Source organism: Protopterus annectens, chromosome 9.part0, assembly GCF_019279795.1.
Source record: "Protopterus annectens isolate FY-2018-M chromosome 9.part0, PAN1.0, whole genome shotgun sequence".
NCBI lineage: Eukaryota > Metazoa > Chordata > Ceratodontiformes > Protopteridae > Protopterus > Protopterus annectens.
The window spans coordinates 1,158,388,696-1,158,401,245 of NC_056743.1; the positions used below are offsets into that span (position 1 = coordinate 1,158,388,696).

A 12,550-nucleotide genomic window follows, 5' to 3' on the forward strand; every position below is an offset into this window, starting at 1 on the left:
CTTTATGCTTACCTTCCAATTCCTTTGATTCCCCTTGTTCTATGGAAGGTCATTTGGTTGAGAAGCAAAGTGATCCTCATCACTCTGTTCTGGCCTCGCCAAGTGTGGTTCCCCTTCCTTTGACCTCATCTGTTACAACCTCCTTGGAAAGTGCGGTTCCCCTTCCTTTTACCTCATCTGTTACAACTTCCTTGGATCCTAGACACTCGTCAGAACCTAATTTCTCACCCACAAGGGCTGACTCCCCCAAATCTGTCCACCCTCAAGCTGACAGCTTGGTTTCTCCACTTCCGTTAGTTGCCAGGCAGAAACCCTTTCTTCACCTGTCCGGGATATTATTTTGGCTTCTCATAAACCATCCACCAGAAAACGTTACAGGGATAAATGGAAAAGATTCTCTTTTTGGTCATGTAATCAGGAGCTAGACCCATTCTCAGCCCCCATAGCCACTATTCTTCATTATTTGGCTGAGCTGTTCAACAAAGGGGCATCGGCTTCTGCCATTTGAGTCCATCTAGCAGCTATTTCCAACTTCCATAATGGGTCTGAAGGAGTACCACTTATCTCCTCTCGTCTTTGCAAGACCTTCTTCAAAGGTATTTTTCACAGCAGGCCTCCCATCAGACAGCCGGTGGAGGCATGGAATTTGACCTGGGTTCTGCAGGCTCTCTCCCTGCCACCATTTGAGCTGGCTGCCACCTGTGATCTAAAATTCTTATCATGGAAATCCTTATTCCTAGTGGCTATAACTTCAGCAAGACAAATTTCTGAATTACAAGCATTATTTATGTATCAAGAGCCCTTATCTGATCTTTCATAAGGACAGAGTATCACTTTGAACTAACCCATAATTTCTTTTTGATTAACCAGTCCATCGAACTCCCTGTGTTTTTCCCAAATTACTCTAACAAAGGAAAATACTGCCTTCATTCCCTGGATGTTCATAGACAATTGCACTTTTATCTGGACAGAACTAAATCATTTCTCAAGTCAGACCAGCTTTTCATTTCCTTTGCGGGCCCTAGAATGGAAGGTGCAGTATCAAAGGTTTCTGTGTCTAAATGGCTCAGGGATTGCATTGTCTTCACATGTTTTCTTACAGAGGGATCTAAGCCTGGCCAAGTCAAAGCTCACTCAACTAGGGCTATTGCAGCATCTGTTGCCTTCCACTCTAGGGCCTCCATGGATGACATTTGTGCAGCTGCCATTTGGGCTAAGCCCCACACTTTTATCAAGCATTACAAATTAGATCTGATCTCTAGAGGAAGAGCGGCCTTTGGTTCAATTGTTCTCAGGAATGTTCTTCCATAAGGGCCTCCCAGGTTCTCCAAGTAGCTAGGGACTTGGTCCCATAAGTGATGAATAGGAAGAAGACTAACAACTTCAGATAAAGAAGTTATGTCTTACCATAATGTTCCATCTGAGTTGTTGATCTTCTTCCAGTCATCACACTCTCCCACCGACCCCCACCTAAGGTTCCTGGCGGATCTTCTGGGTCTTTGTGGTGTATTAGGGTTTCTGCACAGAGATGGCCTCTGACTTATTCTTTCTCTATATGTTGCATGCAAACTCGATCTGAGGTAACTGAGCAAAGGGCATTGTGGGTAGCAGCTTAGCTTGAGAGTTTATGGTGCACGCAAGCTTGATATAAGGCCGACTTGGTTCTGAGGGCTCAGAACCGAACCCATCAGTGATGACTGGAAGAAGATCAACAACTCAGATGGAACATTATGGTAAGACATAACTTCTTTTTACTGCTGTGTTAGCTAGGATGACATCACTCTTTGTCACCTGCCTCCAGTTCCCATGCTAAACAGATACTGACATAATTTAACACCTCTGTGCCAAAAATACTTATCTCTCAGATGTGTAGCTGCTAGGAAGTCACAGAGCAATAAAAACACTCTTACATTTGAAACCTAGTAATTATTTATGTTTTTCAAGATAGTAGAAAGAACTTCTAGCTGTAGACATCCTGTCTTCTTCCTGTATTAACTAACTTTATAGCACATCATAAAACTCTTTTTTTAAACTTTTTTTCTTAGAGTTTTGCAAGTTAACTCTGTATATTCCAACTTATACTATGAAAACATACATTTACAAAGTTATATAATTTATACCCATTTCTGGTCTTTTCCAGCAGGGTACACTGTGGTTAAATTCTTGAAGTTCAGTACATAACATACAGTTCAACACACACTTCTGCACTAGTAGATTAATACACACATAACATATAGTTCTCTTATATTTGTAAGACAAGCCTTTGGATCATATTAATATTCACAAATGACATGTGATTATTTTCAAAATTCCAGCTAGCTGGTCTGGCAACCTCACAACCCCCCCCCCCCCGAAAACTCAGACTATTTTTGCAAGTGACCATTGAGAAACATTGCTTGAAAGGGTTGAGCCTATCTGGGAATAGCTAACCCCATTCCCTGTCTTGACAGCCCATCTGAGTTGGCATTGCTAACCCCACTGTGGTGCTGCACTGTCATATCATATGCTTGCAACCCTAGGCTCCACCTTAGTAACTTGGCATTTTGCTGGCTGGCTTGATGTAGCCATGTTAAGGGATTGTGGTCTGTCACTACAGTGAAATTTCTTCCATACAGATAAGACTGAGGTTTCTGCAGTGCCCACACTATGGCTAGACATTCCTTTTCTACAGCTGCAAAGCATTCCTCCCTGGTTTGGAGCCTATGACTGAGATAAACCACTGGGTGCTCTTTTCTCCCTGAAGAAATCTGGCTAAGTACTGCCCTTACCCCATGGTTTGAAGCATCCACCTGCACAACAAATAATTTGCTGTAATGTGGACTGGCTAACACAGGGGGTCCTCCCAAAGTTACTTTAAGCTTCTGGAATGCCTGCTCACATGCTGGGGTCCACACTACCTTATCTGGCCAGTTTTTCTTTGTCAGGTCTGTGAGGGGAGCAGCTATGGTACCCTGCTGTCCCTAAAAATGCCCTCACCTGCTTTTTGGTAACAGGGGCAGGCCATGCTTGAATGGTTTCTACTTTAGCAGGTTCTGGCCTGATCTTATCACCCCCACTCTATGTCCCAGGAAGGAGACCTCTGCCGTACCGACCTGACAGTTCTTGGGCTTAATAGTCAACCTTGTCCTCTGCAGTCTGCCCAGCACCTCCCTGACATGCTGAAGGGGCTCTTGCCAGGAATGGCTGTAGATGACAATATCATCTAGGTAAGCAAAGACAAAATCTTCTCCACCTGCTAGGATACGATCTACCAGCCTCTGGAAAGCTGCTGGGGCATTTTCATCCGAAAGGTTATCTTTGTGAACTCATACAAACCAAAAGGATTCACAAAGGCTGACCTCTCTCTAGCACTGGGAGTCAAGGGCACCTGCCAGTAACCCTTGGTAAGATCAGTGGTGGTAAGATACCTATCACCACCTAGCTGCTCTAGAGCTTCATCTGTCCTAGGCTTGGGGTAAGCATCTGACTCTGTGTGACTATTACATTTCCTGTAGTCCACACAGAACCTGTTGCTGCCATCCTTTAGTACCAGCCCCACTGGGGAGGCCCAGGGACTGCTGGACTCCTGAATTACCCCTAGTTCCAATGTTTCCTGTATCTCCTCCTTCAGAGTCTGTTTGTGGGTGCACCCTGATTTCCCAGTGAACATGTTCCCAAACTCCTGTGACACTGCTTGGATTTCTTGAACCTGGGTAGGGGATAGCTGCTGGGACATTGCTACCCCTTTCTCTGAGGTGTCAGTCTGAGCCTCACTGAGGTGATCAATCACCAGATCCCCCCTCAGACTCCTCCTGCAATCCACTGCAAATACTCAGCACGAGGACCTCTCTGTCATGGTAAGGTTACATCATGTTAACATGGTACAATTTGTGCCCTTGCCTCTTGCCTAGCAGTTCTATCATATAGTTAACAAAACTGACCTTCCTTACCACCTTGTAGGGTCCCTCCCTGGCTGCCTGCAGCTTGTTGTGTCTGACAGGAATGAAAACCATTACCTGCTGCCCTACAGCATACTCTCTAGCTCGACCATTCCTGTCATACCAGACCTTTTTCTGCTGTTGGGCTTCTGCCAGGTTCTTCTGGGCCAAGCCCATGAGTTCACTGAGCCTTGTCCTGAGGTTTAGGACGTATGCCACAACAGACTCCTTATGAGATTCACATTTACCTTCCCATGCATCTCAAATTAAATCTAGAGGTCCCCTCACCCTATTTCCATACAGCAACTCAAAGGGTGAAAAAGCTGTGGATTCTTGGGGAACCATTCTGTAAGCAAACAATAGGTGGGGCGAATATTTGTCCCATTCCCTCTTAAACTGGTCTGCAAATGCCTGTTGCATCATCTTGAGTGTAGAGTTTATCCTGTCAACAAGACAATTAGTCTGGGGATGTCTCTGCCAAATGTCTGTCTGAACATGTGGTTTATTTTGCTACTTGTACAGCATGTGAAAGATATTATGTCGGTAAGACAGACAGGAGACTTAGAGATAGGATACGTGAGCACCTATATCAGATTAAGATCAAGTCCACTGTTAATACACTCTCTAAACATGTATTAGAGAGGGGTGATATGCATATATTTACCTTCAGGGTCATCGAGGTATTATCTACTAGCTCTAGAGTTGGTGACATTAGGAATCGAACTGAAACACAGGAGGCCAGATGGATAATTAGGTTCAGGGCAGATTTGTATCCAGGCCTTAATGACAAGGTACCCCTGAAGCCCTTCTTAAAGTCAAGAGGTCTTAGGTAGTAGTATGAATATGTATATGTAGTTATGAACATTTTATATTTAAAAAATGTTTTAAACATTTTTATATGTTTATAGTGAGTGGACTATATGTGTTTATATCAGTACATGTTTACATATTTTTACCTGTTGCACTGGTATGTTTTTTTATATAAACAGGGGGGGGTTGTCACTTTAATTTTTTTAATTTTAAAGATTTAGTTTGGTGCCTTTTTGTGTATATAATGAGCAATTGTAAGTGAGGATTCATGGTCTGATGAAGCCCTGTTGGGTGAAAGTGCTTACCGAACTTGTTCTGTTGTTCTAATAAAAGAATTGATGCTGGATTGATCTGTCCTTTTTGGATGTGCTTGGACTACCAACAGCTGTGTTTCACTCCAGTACCTGTGTTTTCTACTTATTTTTATTGCTGGATTGTACGGAGCGTTCACTCCTTGGGAGTTGCTACTTATTGGTTTTACTTTATATTGCTGCTACTACTCTAAGGAGGCATGGCTGGAAGGGATAGAGGCTCTATTGAGCTGCCTTGTGTGCCAACAACTTCTAGTGAGTATTCATCATGTGTGGATTGTTTTTTAAACTGTGTTTCTGGGACTGTAAATCCACTGTTGCTGTATGAGGCGGTTAGTGATGAGGTCACGGATGCATCCGAAGAGGTATTTGATCGAGCGGAATTACGCTCAGCCATTGAGAAACTGGAAGCTGATTTATTGACACTGAAAAGGCTTCAAACCCAGTGGCAGCATTTCAAGGTTTGTCTGCAGAGGAGGATTGTACCGAGAAGACTTAAGGTCCTTAAGATGCCAACAACAGGGACTATGTATCCGGAACTTCTATACAGGTGTCAGCAGTTGAACATTGAGGTAAGCCTTAAATATATGGCTCTCCTCAATTAATTTTTTATGCCTGAAGAGGATACTTTGTGTGTCTCTGTAAGGAATCAACAAAAGTTATTGAATGACTGATACCCGAGAAAAGCAGTGGATAAAGTGGTTGAATCATTGACAGACAATGATTTACTATATGAGAAGCATTTATTTGAGCAGAAACGCCACAAGCTTCAAAGGGACATTAGAGACTTTAGATCTGGCCAGGTCTTTACATGGCCTAGAACTGATGTTGTGAGTTGTAACACTGTTAACTGGACTGTGGGGTCTGAGGGTATACAGAATGTTAGTGTCCCTGATAAAGGGAGGTTGCAAGTTGATGTAGGTCAAAATGGTGTGAATAATGATTTTAGTAACAATGTGATGGTTGACAATATATGAGTGAGTGCAAATGAATCGACAGTTGATGATGTAGTTTCAATGGAATCAGCAGGACCTTCGGGTCTGATGATTGGCAAGACTGCTGAGACCACTATTTTAGGGAATGTAGATAAAATTAATGGATCTAGTGTTCGAAGAAAGGTGTTTAATTATGCTGATCAAGTTAACTCACTGGTTGGCAAACACTGTGAGGGTGTCAACAATGCTGATTGCCCCTTCCTCATCAATGTTTCACACAGGGGAGGGGGAGGATGAGATTAATGAGCAGGGGTAAGCAGAAGAGGAAGTTATCTGCCGAGTCCCAGACCAATCACAGTTTAAAGAAAATGTGGGGGAAGACAGGGGACACACTAGTGTGTAACATTTCGTCACGTCCTTTGACTCAGGATGAATTTGCTGTCCTGCCAAAAGGGCTAACTTTTATTCCCACTTGCTGTAGTGATTTCACTGATACATTAGTTGATTTTAAGATGTTTGTTAGAAATTTGTGTTTGAAATTAGAGTTTAAGGATAGGACATTTGACTTTAATGTTAGACGGTTTAAGAAACCCAGCCTATATGTTCCTAATCCACCACCGCTTATAGCAGCTTTCAGCAGATTGGTAGAGAATGATCTATACAAGATAAAAGATGAGGGTAATTGCAATAATAGGAGAGAGAATCTAACCTTAAAACAAAGGAAAGCTCTGACAGCCATAAGAAATTATTGTACACTAGCAATTAGACCAGCTGATAAGGGGGGGGGGGGCAGTGTGGTAGTGATGGATTATGAGTATTATAAGGACACCATGAAACAAATGTTGAGAGATGAAAGGTTTTACTATGCTATAGAGTGTGAAACGGTGGAGTTGCATGTACATAGGGTATCCATGATGCTTGAAGATTTATATAAGAGTCATATCATTACTGAGGGATTATCTGAATATTTGTCAGTCAGTGACCCCCTCATACCTTTGATGCAGGGCCTCCCCAAGATACATAAGGATGGCAGTAGGCCTCCTATGAGGCCTATTGTATCAGGTAGAGGATGGTCTACTGAGCCTTTTTCCATTTATGTCGAAAGGTTTTTACGTCCAGTTGTGGATGCAAATGAATATGTGTTAAGGGATATGAATCTGTTTCTGTTAGATATCTGTAAGTTATGCAGAAAGTAGCTCTGGATTCCAACTATCTCATGGTAACAATGGATGTTCAATCCCTTTTTACAGTGATTCCAAATGGTGAAGGAATCCAAAGGGTCCATGATTATCTTAGTCATCACAAGGAGTTGAGTAGCCCCACTATGGATCTCCTAGTTTTATTTTTGGAGGTCGTATTGGAGAACAATATTTTTTGTTTTGATTCTCAGTGTTATTTACAGAGGGATGGTGTAGCTATGGGCACTTCTTGTGCCAATAGCTACGCCAACCTATACATGGCCGCTTGGCAGGAGGAATGTTTGTTTGACTTAGCTGATTTTCATCTAAGGGTCCCCTTTTACAGACGTTTTGTGAATGACCTTTTTTTCATCTGGACAGGGACCACAGGTGAACTAGTCACATTCTTCAATAAAGTGAATAGTCTTTCTCAGGTCTTGAAGTTCACGCATGAGTTTTCCGACACATGGATTTCATTTTTAGATGTGTGGATAGAGAGGATGGCTAATGGGTTGTTGAATACTGGAGTATTTAGGAAGTCATGTCATCATAATGCTCTACTGCCTAGACATAGTATGCACCCAGAATATGTGTTTGAGAATGTGATTAGAGGTCAAGCCATAAGGACATCCCGGTATAATCCTTCCCAAGTGGGTTTTGTCACTGAGTTGCATGACCTCTGTGAGAGGTTTAGGTTAAGGGCATACAAAAGTTAGGAGATTGAGAAGGGTATCAGTGGGTTATCCACTTTGAGAGGAGGAGTGGTCACCCGTTATTTTTCAGATTCTATGGAGACCGTTACTAACCAGGGAAAATCAGAGCACTCAGAAGCTCAAGCTGAGTGTAATAGTGTTAGGATACCCTTCTTTTACAGTAAGGATGTGGGAAATGGGATGTGGGTAATGTTAAAGATGTTATTGGGTCACACTGGGAGGTGTTGACAGTGGATCCCAGTATTAGGGAGGTAGTAGGAGACACCCCATGTTTTGTCTATAAAAATAGATCTAACTTGAAGAAATTATTGTGTTATCCCAAATGTGAGGGGAGGGGGAATTATCATGATGTGTTAGACACTTTTCCCTGTAACCAATGTAATTTTTGTCACATAATAGATTCTAGGGATAGTTTCACACACCCTCTGTATGGTGTTAGTCATGATTTTCATGTCTCTGCCAACTGTCTGTCTGAACATGTGGTTTATCTTGCTACTTGTACAGCATGTGAAAGATATTATGTTGGTAAGACAGACAGGAGACTTAGAGATAGGACACATGAGCACTTATATCAGATTAAGATCCAAATCAAGTCCACTGTTAATGCACTCTCTAAGCATGTATTAGAGAGGGGTGATATGCATATGTTTACCTTCAGGGTCATCGAGGTATTATCTACTAGCTCTAGAGGTGTTGACATTAGGAATCAAACTGAAACACAGGAGGCCAGATGGATAATTATGTTCAGGGCAAATTTGTATCGAGGCCTTAATGATAAGGTAACCCTGAAGCCCTTCTTAAAGTCAAGAGGCCTTAGGTAGTAGTATGAATATGTGTATGTAGTTATGAACATTTTATATTTAAAAAATGTTTATACATTTTTTTATAAACATTTTTATATGTTTATAGTGAGTGGACTATATGTGTGTTTATATCAGTACATGTTTACATATGTTTACCTGTTGCACTGGTATGTTTTTTATATAAATAGGGGGGCTGTCACTTTAATTTTTTAAATTTTAAAGATTTGGTTTGGCGCCTTTTTGTGTATATAATGAGCAATTGTAAGTGAGGATTCATGGTTTGATAAAGCCTTGCTGGGGAAAGTGCTTACCGAACTTGTTCTGTTCTAATAAAAGTATTGATGCTGGATTGATCTGTCCTTTTTGGATGTGCTTGGACTACAACAGCTGTGTTTCGCTCTGGTACCTGTGTTTTCTACTTATCTAAACTAATGCTACTGTATTCCTATCTATCTCTAAGAGAAACACTATACCTAAATCTTACTTACAGAGCAAGGCAAATACAGATGAGAAATGCTGAATAGATGTTTTCAGGTCCAAAGACAAGATACAAAATGCACAGACTTTCTCTAAGAGATATTTCTTAAATTAATAATGCACATTACTGCTGGGTTAGCTAGGATGACATCACTCTTTGCCTCCAGTTCCCAGGCTAAACAGATACCAACAGAAATTAACACCTCTGTGTCAAAAATACGTCTCTCTCTCAGATGTGTAGCTGCTAGGAAGTCACAGAGCAATCAAAACACTCTACGTTTGAAACCTAGTAATTATTTCTGTTTTTCATGACAATAGAAAGAACTTCTAGCTGTAGACAACCTGTCTTCTTGCTGTATTAACTAACATTATAGCACATCATAAAACTCTTTACTTTTCAACTTATTTTCTTAGAGTTTTGCAAGTTAACTCTGTATGTTCCAACTTGTACTATGAAAATGTACATTTGCACAGGCATATAGTTTATACCTATTTCTGCTCTTTTCCTTCAGGGTACACTGTGGTTACATTCGTGAAGCGCAGTACATAAAATGCATTTCAATACACACTTCTGCACTACTAATTTAATATACATATAACATATAGTTCTCTTACATTTGTAAGACAAGCCTATGGATCATATTAATAGTCACAAATGACATACAGTATGATTATTTACACAATTCCAGATAGCCGGGCTGGCAACCTCACAATGTCTTTCTGAATTCATAAGGTAGTGCAGAAAGGAAACTACCTGTGTTGTGCCAGAATCAAAGCATTTCCCTATTCTCCACTATGGTGTGATTTTTTTTAGTTCATTATATACCTCATCTATGGGTTTGGAGGTACAAACGCCCAGGTGGAGTATGTAGCAGACTTGCAGAGAGACTATGTTTTTCAGTTCTTGTCACTCTAGGTTACTATGAATATATTTATCTGCATTTGGGATAAAGTCATTGTGACAATTTTAGCCAACAGTATAGCTGTTGTGCTAATATCAGGTTTCTTCACACATGCATTCATGCAGCCTTTAAGATAAATTTGTAGTAAAATCAAATTGAAGGTATGCTCTGTACAGTTTTCCTCTTTCCAGCTTTTTTGAAACACTGACAGACAGAAATGTGAAAGAAAGTGTTTTGCTACAACTAAATAATGAAAGTACTATGCATTTTTTTATTTCAGGTAGAGATTTTGCCAGAAGGGAGGGAGACGGTGCTCTTCAAACAATTCTTCAAAACCTGGTAGTGATATTTTCTCTGAGCATTCTCATGTCTACAGTTAATGTGATAAAACACTCATTGTTATTCATACTTTTACATTGTGAAATAAGTTGGCACATTCCTCCATGATGAAAATATTTTCCATTCAGTAATATCAGTTTATAACTGATATCATGTCAATAGATTATAAATGAACTGCTTTTTAATCATGTCTGGTTCTTGATTTGTAAATAATTCATTATGGTCATCAGTACTGTGTTTTGCTGGTGAGGAATACATATGAAAAACGTTTTAATAAAAGTAACTTTTCATATACATCTCTATCATGTTTCTTTGTCTAAGTTTCTTTCTGTTAATGAGGAGGTACTGCAAACATACATAACTTTGATTTATATGCATATATATCTGTATATAAAACATAATTGAAAATGTTATAATGCAAGGCTAATGAATACATTTGATTCTTATACTTCCACAAAACCAGCTTTGTTTACTGCATGTAAATGATCTTGCTGAGAACCAGAAGGTGGTAAAATGCTGGTTTGAAAAAAAATGTTCAAAATGATAGTCAAGTTATGAACCATTTAACAAAATCTAATAGCCAAAGAGGAAACACATACTTTTCATGGGGTGGGATTGCAATAACTCCACTTAATAAAATCAAGTCTGAGTTACTTCAGCCCACAGGAGGACAGAGACGAGGAGTCCTAGAGTGCACAGTGTGCATAGTAATATAAGTAGCTCTGTGCACCAGGCAAGAAGTGAACCTGATTATATAACCTCTTGCTTCTCAGTAGAGAAGAGCTGTGCTATTAGGTAGCGTGAGTTGTGGATGTCCTCTATTTTTTTGTACATTGACTCGAGTATGCTTATTCTCCAGTCATACATGTGATAGTGTGTGTGTGTGTGTGTGTGTGTGTGTGTGTGTGTGTGTGTGTGTGTGTGGTGAACTGCATTACACAGAAAATGTATGTAGTGTAAGTGATCCATAGAGGTCCATACCCACAAGCTCCATATACAGCAGTGCAGAAACTGTTTAGTACTCCATTATTACGCCTGTGTATTCTTATGGAAGAATCTGCTGTGGGTGAAGCAGAGAAGCTTTTCCCTGCTCACAGTGGGGATCCAGGTAAGTAATATGTGCATGAGTGTGTGTGGGAGAGTATGCTTGTCTGTCCATGTGTCAGGGTGTGTTGGTGCAGGGACATTGCATAATGACTCCCTATTGAAATGTCAGCACTCCAAATGCCGAGTGCCATCATTCTGAAAAAAGTAGACTGAAAATCCAGGAGGAGTGAACCTTTAATGTTGCTGTTCTCCTTTAAACGTCTTTTTTTGCAGGAGGGCATTTGGTCTCTGTGTTTCGGCGCTCACTATAGTGAGGTCAACATTCCAAATAGTTACCTTGTGTAAGCAAGTACTCTAACTGATCATACATGATTGCTTATTTTAAATGTATGCATATGTGTGTCAGAGTGTGCTGGACAGTAGCTGCTTGATGCTGTTACGGATGAGGAGATCATGAATGCAAAATGTGCTGGAAGTTGGTGTTTGCATATCTGTCTGAATGAATGTACATGTTTTATACCATTTTTAATTTCTCCAAATCGTTTGGTTTCTAATACCATGATGGGAATGGACCCCATTCCTAAGTCAAAGTATGATTAAAGTTTATGAAATTTGTATTGTTTTAATCTTTGATGTCAGCCAAAAGTGCTCTTCACAGCACCCACAATGTGCCCAGTAATGACTCCTTCTGCAATTCGTACTTCATTACATGCATTGATAGCATATCTAAATACGATTATAGATTCTTTTTTATAAGACTCATTGCTCCTACTACTATTGGAACTGTCTGGGTATCTTTCTTCCACATTGCTTTGTGTTTGTGTGCAAGTGTCAGGATGACTGTGCAGGGTGTGTGTGTGTGTGTGTGTGTGTGTGTGTGTGTGTGTGTGTGTGTGTGTGTGTGTGTTTATTTGCACATGTATTTGCGCATGTGTTTGTGTGGTCCCCACTGCCTGATAGGGAAAGCTAAGCACAGCAGAGTTTTCATCTGCAATAATGTAGGTTGCTTCTCTGTGTATATTTGTGTGTCATTGTATGTATTTATTTGTATGTGTGATAGTATGTGCATGACTTTTTAGGGGAAGTGTGTGCATGATCTAAGAGCCTGTGCTACATCG

The 12,550-nt window shown here is 40.5% G+C and overlaps 1 protein-coding gene across 2 annotated transcripts in view; it reads left to right on the plus strand.

The window, feature by feature from the left end:
• CAPG (capping actin protein, gelsolin like) overlaps positions 1-10,687 on the plus strand; it is a 315,146-nt gene extending 304,459 nt beyond the window's left edge. For both annotated transcript variants that reach the window (XM_044084038.1, XM_044084039.1), the window contains one exon: positions 10,327-10,687. In XM_044084038.1, coding sequence (XP_043939973.1) covers positions 10,327-10,389 — 63 coding nt within the window. In that variant the 3' untranslated portion in view covers positions 10,390-10,687. The remainder of the gene's footprint in view (positions 1-10,326) is intronic.
• The last annotated feature ends 1,863 nt before the right edge of the window (positions 10,688-12,550 follow it).